This window comes from Loxodonta africana, chromosome 3, assembly GCF_030014295.1.
Source record: "Loxodonta africana isolate mLoxAfr1 chromosome 3, mLoxAfr1.hap2, whole genome shotgun sequence".
Taxonomy (NCBI): domain Eukaryota; kingdom Metazoa; phylum Chordata; class Mammalia; order Proboscidea; family Elephantidae; genus Loxodonta; species Loxodonta africana.
Genome location: NC_087344.1, coordinates 125,442,417 through 125,462,388, shown reverse-complemented (window position 1 = coordinate 125,462,388; position 19,972 = coordinate 125,442,417). Strand labels below are relative to the sequence as shown.

Below are 19,972 nucleotides of genomic sequence, written 5' to 3'. Positions count from 1 at the left end.
ATTTCATAAATATTGATATGGTCACATTTTTCCCAAGATATTCTTGTTAGAGGATATATACGATTGTGCATCTTGATCATGTTTCAATTGTTTTTCTGTTATCTTCTATTTCTAGAATAATGCATCTTAAGGATTTTTTTTTTTAATGCCTCCTTTTCAGAAATATATGTCTTCCCCCTAACCCAACAGGAATTTTGACAGAGTGGAGTTAAGGTAATGCCTTTTTCTCTCCATTAACAATTTAAAAATTTACTTGTTTAGTTTTATATATATATATTATCTTATAAAATTCTTATTAAATTATATATCTCAAACATTACTACTAAGTCTATAAAAAAAAGTAAGCTTAATACATACAAGGGAAAAGCAAGCACAGTAGGCAAGGAGAAAAAGGAAGAAAGAATTATGGTTAGCGTATTATGACATTTTCTACCATCATCAATTTACACAGAAAGCACGCTAGCATGCAAAGACAATCATACTGAGCATTCAAAGCAAATAGCTCGCCTCCACAGACCCCATTAAAAGGTAAATACTTTCACCAAACAACCCTGATTAGTAGAGTTAAATGACAAAAAAATCCCCCCTCCAGTAAATTTAAAGAAATGAAATATGCAGTTATAGGAACGGTGCTACATAGGAATCTTGCCAGTGAATTGTTTTCTAATAATTACAAACCATACGATGTTATTTTAGATTGTCTGTAGGCTTTGAAGTATGTTGCCTGAATTTCATAAAATGACCAGATTAATGTCAGTGCGTCTCCTCCTTCCTTTATGAAAATACATCAGGGTGTGCTAATACTACATCTCCAAATTGATTACTCCAAGACATCATAGTTGCACATTTCATTGAGATGTCTTAGCTTGGTTAATTTTTTTTAAATTGCAATAATTCATCACGATTAAATACTGACCTGAAACACCTTTGGGAGAAACATACTACACAAACATGTCTGCCACAGGAATAGCATATAACCTTCCACATTGAGGCAACACCTCCCCGATCCAACTTGGTCTAGTCAACTACTTTCAGGAAACATACTTGTTCCTAAAATGTGTAATTCTGATTATATCCCAGTAAATAGAAGAAATTCAGTGTTATTGACCTAGAGGCAGTACTTTTTTATAAACCACTAGCCCTAAAATGATTCTTCAGTGAAGAGCAACATTATACCTGCTTAATCAATAACGGAAGGGCGTGGTGGGAAATGAGCATAAGAAAAATCATTAGGGGTGTAATGGCTCAGACTACATTTATACACAACTGTGTGTTTTTTAGGAAAGCATGGCTTTACTGAGATATATCAGTTAGATGTAAATGAGCAGATAATACATTTTAAAATGTTTAATATTAAAAGCAGAACTTACAACTTAAGTTTGATAAAGAATGTAGGAAGTATATTTTATGTCTTCCCTTAATTGAAAATGGCCGGATTTTATTATTTGAAACACTAAGATGATACTGCAGTTGCTGAGCAAAGTATCAAATAGAGAAAGCTCCATTGTTTTGTGATTTAACTGATATCAATAAATTAAAGGAAAAGAACATAGATATGAATTATATATAATTTAAAAGTAGAATGAAAGTTGAGAAGCAACAGCCACATGTAAAAATAAATAAAATCTTTTGATGTTTGATGAATCAAATGAGATCTGAATTTTTAAAACAAAAGCAGAAATCCTCACATAATGATTTTACAAGAATCCAAGGAACAGATATCTGTTAAATCACCTTTACAAGAACATTCCAAAATTCTATCAACCCAAACCCCAAAAAACCAAACACAGCACTGTCAAGTTGATTCCGATTCATAGCAACACTATAGGACAGAGTAGAACTGCCCCATAGAGTTTCCAAGGAGTGCCTGGTGGATTCGAACTGCCGACCCTTTGGTTAGCAGCCATAACGCTTAACCACTATGCCACCAGGGTTTCCCTATCAACCCAGAATATAAAAATACAATAAAATTAATGAAATCAGCATTCTCCGTCACATGCCCAGTATATATTGCACCTTGTCTTAAAAGACTGTATGAATTAATTCATGACAATACATTTACTTTTCTATAGACCAAACACACATATATGACCCATCAACATTAGCATAAGACTACACAGATATGCAAGACAAGAAATTGACCAAAACAAACTAAAGCCTACATACTCTGTATCTGAAGTGACACACTATTTCATTTTGAATAATTTCACTGGTTTATTCATTAATAATAATTTAATCAGCAGTAGCTGTTATTTTTCTCATCAAATAAAATTTATAGTTAAAATTAAGGTATAATTAAATAATTAGTTAATGATAATTTGAAATAAAAAAGGGCCCAAATCAAAGCCAAATCCTGCCTGTAGAATGTAAAATTCCAATCTGATTAATCTCCTTTATTCTCCAAGATCTTTATGACTTATTAGGAACTCTTTTAAATTTTCATAAATTCAATTCCTAACACTTTGGTTAATGACAAAGGATGCCCTGTACAAATACATTTTTGATACAGACACTACCTTGCTAAGTCTGTAAGTTACATGTAACCCAAGTGTCTGTGTATAAATATACAAAGTAAAACAACAGCATTTCTAAAGGTTTCTGTTGAGCAAATTTACTGTAAAAATTTCAGAAATCAAGGAAATTATCTGGAATTGTTTTCCCAGAGTACAAGGAAACAGTTTGGAATACATAAGCTCCTGGAGAATTTGCTCTGGGTAGAAACTGGCATCAAACCAACTGGGAAGAGACACACACAGTAAATGTTATTTAGTGATGACAGTTTTCACCAACTGAATAAAGTATAAAAAAGGTATGCAAATGTCACAATGTACACAATCATTGTTAAAACAAAGTGAAAAGCATCAGGCTTAAAATTAAAGTAAGTATATGAGATGGGTATCAAGGACAAAAGAATAAAGGAACAAAAGGAGTGGAAATAAGGGGAAAAGATAAGGAAACACATGGTCCTTCATAAGATTAGAATAATCCAAAAAGATCATTCACATGAAATTTTAATATTAATAAATATCATGTAATTTATAGTGTGCCACAACTGTAGAGTATATAGGAACAATAATTTCTTTTACTCTTTAGCGGGGGGGGGGGGGGGGGGCTATAAAGCCACAGACTTATTTCTGCCTCGTGCACACATCTAGAAAGGTAACAGAAAATTAATTACTGTTGGTTTTTTTGAAAGAACAAATACTTCTCTGAGTATAGCTATTTGAAAGGTCAATGCACAATGTACAATACTTCTGGAGAACTGAAAAAGTAAAATTTTGAAAGTTAGATGTTCCAGAACATATCCACAATTTTCCTTTCTTAAACAGCACAAGAAATAATTTAAGAGTCAGGAAATAATATCTGCTTAACACTGTTCTTGGTCTATAGACTACGTTACAGGAACTGGCTCCAGAAAGACACAATTCTTGGCAGCTCTGACTGATTCCACTGTTTGGGAATGGATGCTGTATTCCTTTTCTAATTTGAGAACAGAAATCATGCTAAATTCGAGTGAAAGTGACTTTATGGAACAAAATAATTTTGGTTAGCTCAAAACAATACAATGTTCCTTTAGTGGCACAGGAGAGTGGTATGTAAGTCACCAACACTACACATAGGAGAAACGATATAAAGGTCAGTGCACTCAGTAGGCTTCCAATCCTACAAATGGTATAAAAAAAAACTGAAAACATAAAAGCATCCATTTCACAGTAACACAGGAACACACAGCAGGGATGGAAAGAAAAGAATCTGATTTGGTTGGCCTTTAACTGATATCCCACAAAAAGTCAATTTATCAAAACTGTGGCAGAGGGGAAAGAGAGGGCGCCTTTACAATACATGTAAGAATGTATCACTAACATATTGGACATACCATATCTGAATTTGGCCCTTTGGTTTTATAAATATTGACAGGTGGATATATGAATCCATCAGAACTTAGTGATCCAGTTTCTGCAGCTATGAAAACAGCATTCAAATCAGTAAAACTGCTAAATAACTTTTACCTCAAAACCTCTGAGTAGTGACATGGCTATTTTTTCCAAGGTAAAAATAAAGAAAGCAAAAATACTAAAAACTGACTGAGGAAAATTAGGTAATATATTCAATCTTCTATGGTGTTGATGTTATTTTTGTATTACAATCAGTATAAAATACGATTTCAAGTATGAATTCTGAGACTAGGAGAAAAACCACACAGAATTAGAGCATTAGCCGAAGCATGCTTGTAAAATTTTTAACTGAATTTTCAATATCCTTTTGTAGGATCTTACAAAAAACGTTACAATGTAAGGTTGTGCTATAGCTATCTATTTTATTAGTGTTAAGATTTCACCGCTGGATCTAGTAAAGAACTGTTCCTTAACTGCAACTGAACAAAAAGGAAGGCACTTCCCTCAGTTACTCCAGCGGTACCTTCTACCAGGCACTGAAGTTACCACAACAGCAGGTAGCCATTCAAGTAGCTCATGATTAAAACTGAAGTCAATTCCTTCTTTAGAAAACTGTGAGCCAAACCAATTTGTCAGCAACTGGTATTGGGCAAAGGTACAGATTTCTATCTGCCCTATTGAATAGCTAATTCAAGTTTGTTTTCTGGAAAAACACTAGCCTTAAAAGCCAAACACTTAAGAACACAGACAGACACTTGGCCAGCACCACACGATGGCTTCCTTCCACACTTCATGAAGCTAATTGGAGGCCTGAGTCTGTTAGTGCTCTGCATGCATAATGGTTCTGTAGACCATAAACATATGCTTCTGTCACGTGTGTAGTTTTTCAGCATCAACAAGGAATACTGGAGAAAGTGAAAGACACAAAGTTCATACTTACTATAAGGGACACATTCATATTGGACTTCAAGGTATTTGTATGTTCCAGGACATGGATCAGGAAATACTTCTGACCCAGTAACTACTATACACTGTGTTCGATTGTTGCACCTGTAGGGGGAAAATAAAAGAATCAGGCTTGTACAACACAATATTTTATTGTTTATTTTTATTAAAGAAATATAGAATGCATTTATATTTTCTTCAAGTGACTAGGACCATAAAACGAAAATTACAATAAATATTAGATGGTTCCACATTAATTAAAAAACTCATACTTTATGTTGTAATATTTCTGTATCATGAATAGCACTAAATTTTAACTCAAAGTAAACAGAAATAGCTAACTAATCGCTATTATTCTACTATATATTTTAATCTGAATTTTTTATATATTCAACATATACTGGGATTTGTGGGGGGGATGATTTAACAGCTTACTAAGGTACTTATTGCCGTACTTCAGAATTAAAATAATAATAATAAAACACGGTACAGTGTATGTAAAGGACAGAATATACTTCAAGCATTTGGTACAGTGCCTGGAACATACTGAGTATCTAAGCACTATTGTTACTTCTGTTTTTTAATAGACCAATGTGCTTATACTCTGATATATTATGCACCTGGGTTGTTCTAAACATTTTTTCCAGTTGCCATTGAGTTAACTTCAACACATGGCAACCCCACGTGTGTGTCAGAGTAGATAGAACTGTGCTCCACAGGGTTTTCAATTGCTGATTTTTGGAAGTAGATCACCAGGCCTTTCTTTTGAAGCCCCTCTGGGTGAACCAGAATCCCTTTCCTTTTGATTAGTAGCCAAATGTGTTAACCATTTTCAACACCCAGGGACTACTTTTCATAAACAGGACTCCCAGAAACATAATACTAAAAAGAATAGAACTAACATGATTCCTAGAATATTCTATTCAACATTCATTATAGGAAAGTATTCTCTTATTTTTGCATTGTCATAATTCATCAAGATAATTCTAACAAGATAAAATTCCAGGCAAGATCGTATTTATCAAAGTTCTATGAATTGGTCCAAATGGTCTTTTTTATATTGTCTCTCTTAATATTAGGCTTTGTAAGCACAAGAAATATTTCCTTTACAATTTGATTTGATTACAACTCAATGGAGTGTAATGTATGCAGAATTTTTATTACACTTTCTGATAATATATAAACTAAGAAGCCAAAGCAAGCAGAACATTGTAACAAAATTTATTTAACAATTTGAATACCAGGTATTCTAATGTGCATAAAATAACTGAACTAACTATTAAGTGGCAATATAAGGAAAGAACAAGCAGCCCAGCTTCCAACATAACAGCTTGAAAGAAGTGAAGAAGAATCATGTTAAGCATGGGTAGGTATGTTAAGTCATGCACTTCAGGGCCATTCCAACTATAATCCCAAAGTCAGGTTCATTCTTCTTTCAAGAACAGTAAATCCTGAAAAATTCTACAGGATCAAACACACAAGCCTTAAAATTCAAACTATAATACAATGGAATTCATAAGAAAGTCTTAGATAATAAATAATTAAAAACAGTATTGCTTATGGAAATACCAAACTAATGATAATTTTTATCATAATCAATTTTTTTTTGCCATTTCACCACTTGTCTGTCAGTTATCACGCTGTGGTGGCCTATGTGTGGCTGTAATGCTAGAAGTTATGCCAACGGTATTTCAAATATCAGCAGGGTCATGCATGGTGGACAGGTTTCAGCTGAGCTTCTAGGCTCAGAAAGACTAGGAAGCGGGATTTGGCAATCTACTTCTAAAAAAATTAGCCAGTGAAAACCTTATGAATAGCAACAGAACATCATCTAATATAGTGCCAGAAGACGAAGGCACTCAAAATATGACTTGGGAAGAGCTGCCTCCTCAAAGTAGAGTCAACATTAATGACATGGATGCAGTCAAGCTTTAGGGACCTTCATATGCTGATGTAGTGCAACTCAAGATGAGAAGAAACAGTTGCAATCATTCATTAATAATTGGAATGTGGAATGTGGTGAAGTATAAACATCTAGGAAAATCGGAAGCTGTCAAAAATGAAACGGAATGCTTAAAGAGAGATATCCTAGGCATTACTGAGCTGAAAAGGACTGACAATGGCCATTTTGAATCGGACAACCGTATGGTCTGCTATGCTGGAGACTGCACAATAGAATTTTGCAAGACCAATAACCTATTCATTGGAAATACCTTTTTTTAAACAACATGAACAGCAAATATACACACGGACCTCACCAGATGGAATAAACAGGAATCAAATCAACTACATCTATGGAAAGAGATGATGGAGAAATCCAATATCATCAGTCAGAACAAGGCCAGGGATCAGCTGCAGAAGAGACCTTCAATTGCTCATATGCAAGTTCAAGCTGAAGTTGAAGAAAATTAGAACAAGTTCACAAGAGCCAAAGTACAAACTTGAGTATATCCCACCTGAATTTAAAGACCATCTCAAGAACAGGTTTGAAACATTGAACACTAATGACTGAAAACCAGACACACTGTGTGGTGACATCAAGGATATCATACATGAAGAAAGCAAATAGTCATTAAAAAGACAGGAAAGAAAGGAAGACTAAATGGATGTCAGAAGAGACACTGAAACTTGCTCTTGAATACAGAGTAGCTAAAGTGAATACAAGAAATGAAGCAGAAGAGCTGAACAGATTTCAAAGGGCAGCTCTAGAAGACAAAGTATTATAATAAAAAGAGTAAAGGCCTACAATTAGAAAACCAAAAGAGAAGACCACGCTTGGCATTTCTCAAGCTAAAGAAACTGGGGGAAAAAAAAAATCAAGCTTTAAGTTGTAATACTGAAAATTCTACGGCAAAATATCAAAAGATGTGGGAAGCATCAAAAGAAGATGGAAGGAATACACAGAGTCACTGCACCAAAAAGAACTGGTCAACATTCAACCATTTCAGAAGGAAGCATATGACAAAGAACCGGCAGTAATATAGGAAGAAGTTCAAGTTGCACTGAAGGTATTGGCAAAAAATTAGGCTCCAGGAATTGACCGAATATCAATTGAGATACTTCAACGAACAGATGCAATGCTGGAAGTGGTCACTTGTCTATGTCAAGAAATTTGGAAGACAACTACCTGGCCAACCAACTAGAACAGATACATATCTGTACCCATTTCAAAGAAAGGTGATTCAACGGAATGTGGAAATTATCGAAAAATATCATTAATATCACACTCAAGCAAAATTTTGAGTAAAGGATAATTTAAAATTGGTTGCAGCAGTATGTCAGAAATTCAAGCCAGATTCAGAAAAGCACATGGAACCAGGGATATCATTGCTGATGTCAGATGGGAAAGCAGAGAATACCAGAAAGATGGTCACCTGTATTTTATTGACTATGCAAAGGCATTCAGCTAGATGGATCATAACAAATTATGGATAACATTTTGAAGAATGGGAATTCCAGAATACCTACTTGTGCTCATATGGTACCTGTACGTTGACCAATTATGCAGTAGATCAAACAGAACAAACGTATACTGCGTGGTTTAAAATCAGGAAAAAGGGGTTGTATCCTTTCACCGTATTTATTCAATCTGTATGCTGAGCAAATAATCTAAGACGCTAGACTAAGTGAAAAAGAACACGGCATCAAGATTGCAGGAAGACAAATTAACAACCTGTGATATGCAGATGACACACAACTTTGCTTGCTGAAAGTAAAGAGGACTTCAAGCACTTACTTAGTTATCTAGTGCTGCTATAACAGAAATACTAAGAGAAATTTATTCTCTCACAGTTTAGGGGGCTAAAAGTCCGAATTCAGAGTGCCAGCTCCAGAGGAAGGCTTTTTCTCTCGTCGGCTCTAGAGGATGGTCCTTGTCATCAATCTTCCCCTGGTCTAGGAGCGTCTCAACACAGGGTTCCCAGGTCCAACAGATGCACACTGCTCCTGGCTCTGCTTTCTCGGTGGTAGGAGATCCCCCTTTCTCTCTGCTCACTTCTCTCTTTTATATATCAAAAGAGACTGACTCAAGATACAACCTAATCTTGTAGATTGAGTCCTGCCTCATTAACATAACCATAACTGTCTCTAATCCTGCTTTATTAAAAAATAGGAAAATCACATCAGATGACAAAATGGTGGACAATCACACAGTGCTGGGAATCATGGCCTAGCCAAGTTGACAAACATCTTGGGGGCACACAATCCAATCTATAACACTAAAGAAGATCAATGACAACAGCCTTCAGTATGGATTGCACCTCAACATAAAGAAAACAAAAATCCTCACATCTGGGCCAATAAGCAACATTATTATAAACAGAGAAAAGACGGAAGTTGTCAAGAATTTCATTTTACTTGGATCTGCAATCAATGCCCATGGAAACAGCAGTCAAATGTGCACTGTGCAAAACTGCTGCAGAACACCTCCTCCAAGTGTTTTAAAAAGCAAAGATGACACTTTGAGTACTAAGGTGCGCCTAACCCAAGCCATGGTATGGCTCATATAGATGCAAAAACTGGACAATGAATAAGGAAGTCTGAAGAAGAATTGATACATTTGAATTATGGTGTTGGCAAAGAATACTGAATATACCACAGACTGCCAGAAGAATGAGCAGCCAGAATGCCCCTTAGAAGCAAGGATGGCAAGATCTCATGTACTTTGAACATGTTATCTATCAGGAGGGACCAGACCCTGGAGAAGGACATCATGCTTGGTAAAGTAAGGGGTCAGTGAGAAAGACGAAGACCCTCAAGAAGATGGATGGACTCAGTTGCTGCAACAATGGGCAGGACCAGGCAGCGTTTCTTTCTGTTGTACATAGGGTTGCTACGAGTTCCCACTAACAACAATACCATATTTAAAAAATATATATTATACATGATAATTGTCAAGAATATGGATAATATAAATGGTATGTCACATTCTTCTTCTTACTCTGTATTTCCCTTAAATTTGTTCAGCCATGTAAAGAGATCTGCTGATGTTTCCTCACTTAGTATAAATGAGTTATCTGAACAAAAATCACGGAACCAAATTCACACTCTAAAACTTTAAACAGCAGCTGGTTTTCTAGACCTCTGAATAGGTGAATACCTAATGCTTCAACTAATACAGAAACATAATTTTGATGTTCTGTTTATTTTTCTTGCTTAAATTCTATAGTAACAACACAATTCACTACTTTTTAAAGCTTCTTGATCTCCCGGAAATCCTCAACAGACACACTGGTCCCCATTAAAAAGTACTACCACCACTAATTAATGTCGAGTCAATTCCAACTCATCGTGATCCCTTTTGTGTCAGTGTAGAACTGTGATGTATGTCTTTCCAGTAGCTGAATTTTCAGAAGTAAACAGCCAGGCACCCCTGGGAGACTCAAACATCTAACCTTTTGATTAGCATCCCGGTGCCTCAACTGTTTTCACCACACAGGACTCCTTCCTTGTATTTATTCATATCTACAGGAATTTTCAAGGAGGTCCGGTGGCACAATTGGTAAGTACCTGACTGCCAACTGAAAGGTCTTTGCTTCAAATCCACCAGCCATTCTGTGGAAGAAAAGACCTGGCAATCTGCTCCCATAAAGATTTCGGCCTAGGAAACCCTATGGGGAAGTTCTGCTCTGTCCCATAAGGTTGTTATAGTTGGAAACGACTCAGTGGCACCCAAAAACAACACAGGAACTTTCATTTCATCTCTCCCTCAAACATTTCAAAAACAAATCTAAATTCCTGTGTGTTAGATATTCCCCTTATATGCTCCAGTCGTGTATGTTTTATAGTCACTCAACAAAACCCTGTTACGTTGGAAATGACTTTAAAACATATCTAAAATATATTCATTATAGACATTTCATAACACTTAACTCCATTTATGAATAAACATTTCATATACTTCACCACCCTCTCCTCGCTAAAGCCTGCTCTCACACCATCAAACTAGGAACAAGTGAGAAAGAAAGGGGTTTGTACTCAAGGTTGAAATGGACTAAGACCATGAAGAACTTTAGACTAAAGTGGAGAAGTAACTCAAAGGGATTGGGAATTTATATCTTTTTGTGTGTGTGTGTTTGTTTTAAATAAAGAATATATTGAAGATTAACCAATTATTTTTTCCCATTAGAAGATCAGATGAATAAACAAAAAATATGCGATTAAAAGTATCTTTTATTCAGGGATCACAATAGAGGGTCCCAGACAGAGCTAGAGAAAAATGTAGAATAAAATTCTAAAACACACACACACAAAAGACCAGACTTACTGGTCTGACAGGGACTGGAGAAACCACGAGAGTATGGCCCCTGGTCACCTTTTTAACTCAGTACTGAAGTCACTCCTGAGATTCACCCTTAAGCCAAGGACTGGAGACTCCCATAAAACAAAACAAGACTAAATGGAGACACCAGCCCAGGAGCAAGGACGAGAAGGCAGGCGGGTACAGGAAAGCTGGTAATGGGTAGCTGAAGGTCGAAAAGGGGAGAGTGTTGACATGCCATGGGGTTGGCAACCAATGTCACAAAACAGTATGTGTATTAATTGTTTAATGAGAAACTAATTTGTTCTGTAAATCTTCATCCAAAGTGCACACACAAAAAATCTTTTATAAATTTTAATGTCACAGTATGTTTTACAAGAAGTATAAATGGGATACGTTTTCTGCTTCTGTTTTATTCTGTTTGAAAGAAAACCAACACTATCACAAAAATTTTTTGACTACATTTACTTTTGCTGAACAACTCTGCATTAGTAATATGACAATTACAAGTTCAAGTTAATGCTACAATTACCGTAAGAACGACATAACTTTCATTTCTTTTAAATAATCACACTGTACCAAAAATAAAATTATGTAGATGTCTAGAATTCATGACCTTCCGAGTTGTCAAAAAATGTTACTTTTACATTCAAAAATTTCCAATATATATCAGAAGTGCAACAGATTCATCTTGAGAACATTAGAATATAAGAGCTAAAACTGGTCAGCAAGGTTGGCAAGAAAAAAAATACAACTGTAAACACTAAAGAAAATCAGAGCTTTGTACAGCAGCATATTGATTCATGAAAAGAATCCACCACTTTAGAGGATCCAATTTTGGGAATGAAAATACAGAGTCTGTGAATTCCTTAATGAGTGAAGTAAGTATTCAAATGGATAAGTTTTTAAAATAGAGGCAATAAAGGTGGAGACACAGGGGAAGAAAATACCCTAATATGAGTTGTTAGTAGTATGAAAAACCTAAAAGTTCTTTAACCAATATGCTGTTGCTAAGTGTAAAACAAGAGAACAGAAAGCTAATTACCTAGCCAGAGAAGCAAATTCCTACCAATAGCTCTGCTTCATGTTTTCATTGTAGTGAAAATTAAAAGACCCAGCTAAGCCAAACCAAAAACCAAATCAAACCCATTGCCATCGAGTGGATTCCAAGTCATAGCAACTAAGCCAAGAAAGGAAAAATTTGTATTCTCTGCTCAGAGCATTGTTCCTGGCATGATTTTTCTCTTTTTCTCCCACAAAATATATATATTTTACAAGTAAAGGTATCATTGTACTAAAAATTAAAAGACCAGTGTGTTTTGGACATACCCCGCAAATTTACTATGTTGATAGCTTACCCTTTTTAAAAAATGTTCTGCGTAAGTATTGAGTATGAATAAAAACAAGGTCCCCAGTGCCGTCGAGTCGATTCCGACTCATAGCGACCCTGTAGGACAGAGTAGAACTGCCCCATAGAGTTTCTAAGGAGCGCCTGGTGGATTCAAACTGCCGACAAAACAACTTTTTTTTTAAGTAGGTGGATGTTTGATTATGATTTGAAGGAAATGCAATTATATTTTTCATCATAAAAAAAATGGATGGATTCTAGACATATTTCAAACATCTTAGCCTTCAAAAGGCTGATCTTACTTTATTTAGTATTTGTTTAAGTATGTTCCCGTGAGTAAGGAGAAGTTAAAGCTGTGCTTCTCAAAATGTAGTCCTAAGACCAGCAGCACTAGCACTGGCTGGGAACTTGTTAGAAATTCTCAATTCAGACACTAGACCTACAGTATCAGAAACTCTGAGGGTGCGTTTTAACCAGATCTCCACGTGATTCGGATGCATGCAAAATTTGGAAATCACTGGGTTAAAACAAAGGAGCCCTGGTGGTGCTGTGCTTAGGCACTGGGCTCCTAACCAAAAGGTTGGTGGTCTGATTCCACCAGCTGCTCTGCAGGAGAAAGATGTGATAGCTTTCAGAAAGATTACACCCTTAGAAAACCTATGGGGTGGTTCTATTCTGTCCTATAGCATCACTGTGAGTCAGAATTGACTCAATGGCAGTAGGTTTGGCTTTGGTTTAGTCTTCTACCTTTTTTACTACTCTGAATATGCACTGAATATAATGTTCAACCTGAGAATTACATATACAACTAAAAACAAACCCATCAATGCTTTCTTACATTACCAGGTTCAAATACTATAATAAAAACTACTGTTTCTGACATTAATATTCATAAAACTTAGATTTTATTAATAAAACCCTTCAACTACAACAAAGAAAATTTTAAATCCTGCATATAGGTCATAAAACCTGCTTGAAATGGTACAAAACACTGAATTTTAAAAATCATTAAAAAACACATTCCTATAGTCTTTCCACCCTTAAATGGAGGATAAGGGACTCTATTCAGGAATGAATCAACTGAACATCTCAAAAGCTGAAGAAACCCTGAATCTTCCTATGCATAAAGAAATACCAATGTATCCACTTATTGGCAAAAATTAGAATACATATTTAAAGTCAGTGATACTGTCCAGGCTTGTACACAACATGTAAGAGAAGAAACTTTGAAAAATACTATAAAAATATCTCATGAATCTCTTAACCATCACAATTGATAGTTGCCCTCCAGCTGATTCCAACTCATGGCAACCCCATGTATGCAAAGTAGAGAACTGCATTCCACGGGGTTTTCAAGGCTGTGACCTTTGGAAAGCAGCCATTATTTCCAAAATGCCTTTGGGTGGGTTTGAACCATCAACCTTTTCATTAGTAGTCAAGCATTTAACCATTTGTGCCACACCCAGGGGCCTGCCATCACAATCAGCAGACGGTAATAAATTGAAAGTATTACAAACAGTATATTTTTATCTTCCAGATGTAATCACTGTTCTCAGGTGTCAATATAAACTGGCACTGCATCCACAATACTTTCAAAACATAAAATTTCTCTAGAAAAATACGTGTAATTGATGAAAGAGCATTTTGCAAAAGTGCAGTAATCATTAAATTTATATACTCTTTAAAAACCCATTGCCACAGGGAACCCAAGGTCAAGAAGGGCAGAGTGTTGACAGGTTGTGGGGTTGGCAACCAGTATCACAAACCAATACGTGTGTTAATTGTTTAATGAGAGACTAATTTGCTCTGTAAACCTTCATCGAAGGTGCAATTTTAAAAAATTAACAAAAAACCCTGTTACCATCCAATCGATTCCAACTCATAGTGACCGTATAGGACAAAGTAGAACTGCCCCATAGGGTTTCCAAGGTGCGGCTGGTGGATTCAAACCGCAGGCCTTCTGGTTAGCAGCCGAGTTCTTAAACACTGTGCCACCAGGGCTCCAAATTTATACACTAGTATGTGGAAATTGGAAACCCTGGTGGTGTAGTGGTTAAGAGCTATGTCTCCTAACCAAAAGGTCAGCAGATCGAATCCACCAGGTGCTCCCTGGAAACTCTATGGGGCAGTTCTGTTCTGTCCTATAGAGTTGCTATGAGTCAGATTTGACTCAACAGCAACAGGTTTGCTTTTGGTTTTTGGTATGTGGAAATTAGAAATTATTGTCATATACATATTAACAATAGTATTTTGAAGAAACGTTAGTTTTTATTGTTAGCACCCACCCAGTACCCAGTGCCGTCGAGTCGATTCCGACAGTAGCGCTTTATTGTTAATAAAATATTCTTAATAACTCAAACTATTAGTATGTTTCTTTTCCTTAATCTTTTAAAACTGTGAGTCAAAGAAGTTTAATAGCACAATGCTCACGTTACTATAGTATGAAAATAAGTTGTATAAAAATCAAGTTTTTTTAAATAACTGGTGCTAAAATCAAAATCATTTGCTAATTGAGAAAATTACTGATTAAAAGTAGAGGCTTTAGAATCATGTGTGCTTATTTAGATGCTGAGTCCTTAAAAATTTTTATTAAACTTTTCCAACCTCAGGTTTTCCATCTGTAAAATATAATGATACCTTCATTAGAAAATTGTTGTTAAGGTTAAATGTGATACTGCCTGCAAGCTCTCTGCACAAAGCCTGGATTATATACCTCAATAAATATCAAGTAGCAAAAACATAATACCAATGAGTGGCCCCTTAAGATGGACACAGACCTGCAAAACTTAAAGGGGCAGAATATCGTTTATTCTTCCAGAGTAATCCTTCTACCGTGAATGCTCTTTCCTACGTCCGGCTTTAAAAACACGCTGAACTATTCGTGCAGATTTGTTTCCACTGCAACTCTAGTCTTGAATTGTACAATGCCCCAACAAACTGCTTTTACTCTTCTTTTGATTACCTTATGTTCATTATTACACTTTACCAAGTGCAAAGTATGGAGATGAGATTCTATGTGTAATCCATTGTGAGAGGTGTTTTAATCAATGATCTTGTTCTGCTGATTAAGCAGGGGCTTCTGTTTTGGCAAGATAACATTAGTCTCTCCAGTCATGCTCCCACAACCACTGGGAATCTTCAGCAGATCATTAGATATGCTACCATAAAGCTTTGGTGCATTCTCTTTTCCTCCTTAAATTACTTCTTCACTGTCCTATCATTCTTCGTCACCAATGGTACTGCCTTATTACTGCAACTCCCCTGAAACTTACACTACAGCTATGTCTCCAGGCCACAGGATGCCATTTTCAATTGAAGCTTCTGCTTGAAAATATAAATTAAGAAAATTTCATTATTTCCTGCCAGGGGCCATTATTCACCACAGTTCTAAGGAAGATTAAAAATGCAAAATCTAACGACTTGAACAAATACCCTAGCATTCAAAAGAAAAGCTCAGTATATCATAACAGAAACTAAAAATTCAAGTTTGCTGAAATCTATAGCTGGCCCCAAGAATAGTCCAACACTTCACTGAGTCTGTATAGTTGATGAAGCGCATTTCAACAATTTCAGTCTCTTAATGGCATATGTTATTTTAAAAATTCAATGAGAAAATACTACCAATAATAGGTCTGCTCCTTTCCTGAAGTACTGTGTCTTAGCTACAGCTGCTTACTTTCTGGAGACGAAATAAATGTTTTCAAGCTACCAGGGCATCATGTAACATGACCTCTGTGACCTCTTTCCAATAATGCCAAGTATAAGCAGATTACATACATAACCTCGAAGAGTTTAAACTACATTCATGTGTGAATTACATATTCTAACACGAATAGAACATCTATAGCTGAATTATTGCAAATATGAATCCATTCTCTAACAGGAGTGACATTCATTCTTGAGTCTCAATTACTAATGAAAAATCAATACGTTTCCTAAATATATTTTATTCAATTGAATGTGTTAAAAAAAAAAATTAGAAATCTTAGCACGAAGGAAAGGAAAGGAAAGGAAAAAAAAGAGAGAGAGAGAGAGAAAAGAAGTTGCCAGCTTGTAATTCTTACTGGAGGTTTTTATACGCCTGGCACTTAATAGAAATTCAGTGTTTTTGAATGAATAAAATAGCGATGAATGGCTCATAAACAAACACCAGACTGCCAATTCTGCTGCAAGCAGCTATCCTTGATTCTCAGATAATTCTGTCAATTTGGACATAGTTTTGTTTCATGAAAGCCAATAATATAACACCTAAGAAATGGATTATCTATTTAAGGACAAGGGGGGAACAGTACCCTTTGACTTCCAAATCACTTCTCCATATAGAAACAATTACAAATGACCAAGGATGCTCTAGCCACTAGAATACTTGTCTTCTTGGGTCCAAATTTATAACAAAATTTTATACATATAACACACGATCTTAGAACACCAATAGCTAAACCCAACACAAAGATTTGTTTAAGCAAAGTAATCAAATGAACTGGGAAGGGAGGAAACAGAGGTCATACTTCAAGACACAAGATTACAATCACTCTCACAGATACGAGAGGAAAACTAGTCAAATGTTAAATCAAACCTTTGTTGTTGTTTTCCCCCAATCTCATAATAAGATGCTCTTTTATCATCTAAACTTCTACTATTCTGTAGAGCTAGGGAAAGTAGGTCCTGCTTTCTTTAAACATTTATTAATGATAATTTGTGAGCCTAACTAACTGTTAGGTAAACATAACATTAGGAAGCTAAATGGTGTGAATTAACATGGCAAAAAAGAAGTGTTCTATAGTAATGTTCCCACTTGTCACATAACTATGTTCTCATAATTTATTTAATAATTTGTGTAGTCTAGAAGATTTCTGTCATCTAGAATTTAATTCTTTAGGCATATTAAGACATTATTCTTTAAGCACTATAGAACACTGTATTCTTTAAAGTATTTTGAAATCATCTCTGAAATGAAGTTACTACCAGAATCTCTGACATAATATGCTTGAATATGGGTACATGCATGGGTACATAACTTGTGGAGGGAAAACAATAATTTTTATTCCACTTAATCTCTTATATATTGGTGTTTTCAAGTTTTGACTGTAATACTGATTTTTTTTTTTAATTGCAACTGTGAAAAAAATCTCTGCAACTGTTTTGGAAAATTTTTTAAAAAGTCATTTTATCAATTAAATAATAACCATTAGCAAAAATAAAAAATCTTTCTGTACTATCAATATACAAATATAAACTGATTTGAATGTAAAAGAATATAGTATAATAGAAAGTACCGTCCCCCCCCGAAAAAACAGGTAAATGTCAGTAACTTATAGCAAGTCAACAAAAAGTTAACAGTGAAATTCTGTTTAAGCTCATATTTGAAAGCTAACTTTCTGTTTTTCCATATGTTGAAAATCTGAAAAACATAAAAGTGATACCCTCTGTAATCATTTTGTATCTAAGTAAAATACTGTGCTTGGAATTACAACCACAGAGAACAGATGCTTTAATATTTAATTTGTGTCACAGAAATTAAAAACTTTCTCCAAAATCTCGTATTAACAAATAAAATAAGCATTATGAAATGGCAAGGCTGATCTGCTAAAAACAACTTCCCATGTTTTAGAAAACTTTGAAATTCCTTGCAGTTTTTTTTTTGTGCAGTTTTTACTGGACCTTGGGGTCAGTTTAATGCATATTAGGCTTGACTCACTCAGAGCCTTATAAATCCAGTATGAAATCTCTTGTTTGCAGAAATGCACATTCAACACAAATGTGCTTGCTTTTATTAGCAAAATAAGAAGTATTTATTTACAAAGCATGCCACTGAGACTAAATTTCATTGAGAGGGTCATCAGGTCTAACTACTTAATGAAAGGAACAAGATAATTTAAGTGAGGAAAAACTATAGAATTTTGAAATATTTTAAAAATATCCCTTGTGTAACCAAATTTTCAAGACCTCTGCTTTTAATAATTCAAAAAATTATTATGACGTGTATCAATTAGGAACAATTATTTAGAAAAATGTTAACCTACTGCAGTCTGCACTTGCAAAAGCTATCACATTTTTAACAAGGGAAAAGGGAAATCGCTATGGGATGCCCTAGTTACATTAAATTAGCTAGAAACTTGTTACCAGGCCATATAAAAGACACAGCGTAATAAGTAAGACATGACCTCGCAGAACCTTGGAGCCAATCTGTGATGTTTTTCCTTCCCATAACCCTTGCTAATTATCTGCAGAGTTACAGACACATTTGTCCTGGGTTATTTTTCTTCAAATTGTGAGTGGATTTTTGGTTTCTAAATATTTAGTCTTGTTATGAGAATGGTTGTACATATATGCCAAGCATTTTGATCTTCATACTGTATTCCTTCTAATTATTCTCAGATTTCGACTGGTCATCCCAAATCTTTTCCTTTTGTAATTATTTACTACTTAAAGTCCATTTGGTGAAGAAATATTTTCACCCTTATGGCTCGACTTTTCCACAAATGGCTTTTCTGTTCTGTTAATTACCCACTCAGAGGATTAGATCTGAAATAACACAGGCAGTTAAAAGGAGTTTTAGAGGGCAGTGTTAAATAAACTAGATTTTTGTTGGTGTTGTTATTCTATAGTCACCTTAAAGATGACTATCTTGAATACAATTTTGATGAACAAGAAAGTTATGCCACAAAGATTTTTTCTAACTCCCAAGATATATAAGAGGGTGTCACCTAGAATAATAAATCTCTGAATGAAAAACAGAAATTTCTATCTAATTGACAGATAATATAACTACACTTCACTGTGATAACAGCATGGCAAAAAATTTTGACAGAATTTCATATACAAATCCAACCAAAATGATGGGGAATAACACTTTCAGTGTCATGACTCTTATTTTGCATTTATGCAAAACTTAGGGCAACAGCAGAGATTTTTGTTAAAGTATTTAATCAGCTCAGGAAAGGTTTCCCATTTCTTATTAAAATAACACTTGGTCAATAACCGCTTGATTTTGTTTTTTGGATTTTTGTTGTTATTTGTTTTTAATCAAGAGGCAAGAAAGCACTGCTATTCATTATCCAGTGAATTCTGAATCTGACTATTTTGGTGGAAAGCTTCCACAAGTTTCAGATACTGTATTTCCTCATCACACTTATTTTCAGCTAAACACTTTTTTGATTATTAACTTTTATATTAAACCAACTTACTTTCCTTATGACACTTCTTAAAATATTTTCCCAGAAAAAAATTTGACTTAGTTTATAAACAAATGTATAGGAAAGCCTTGTATAAACAAAGGTGGTAATAATATTAGTAATATCTTAATAATATGAATTAAATTAATGTTGGAGTAAGGAAAAAATACAGTTATCATATGAACCTCCAGAGTTCAACGATGTATAAATGTTCACATGAAAACTCTCGTTCTGAAAACAAAGTGTTGCACAATTATTCTGAAAATCAGGAATCTTTTTTTAAATTAACTATCCAATTTTAACATTGTACTCCCACAGAAATCATGATCTATATTTTCTTTATATATTT

At 34.9% G+C, this 19,972-nt stretch overlaps 1 protein-coding gene across 12 annotated transcripts in view; it reads right to left on the bottom strand.

Annotated features, from left to right (window-relative positions):
- ADGRL2 (adhesion G protein-coupled receptor L2) overlaps positions 1 to 19,972 on the bottom strand; it is a 206,363-nt gene that overhangs the window by 46,474 nt on the left and 139,917 nt on the right. For all 12 annotated transcript variants that reach the window (XM_023549432.2, XM_064282154.1, XM_003411217.4 and 9 more), the window contains one exon: positions 4,837 to 4,946. In XM_023549432.2, coding sequence (XP_023405200.1) covers positions 4,837 to 4,946 — 110 coding nt within the window. The remainder of the gene's footprint in view (positions 1 to 4,836; positions 4,947 to 19,972) is intronic.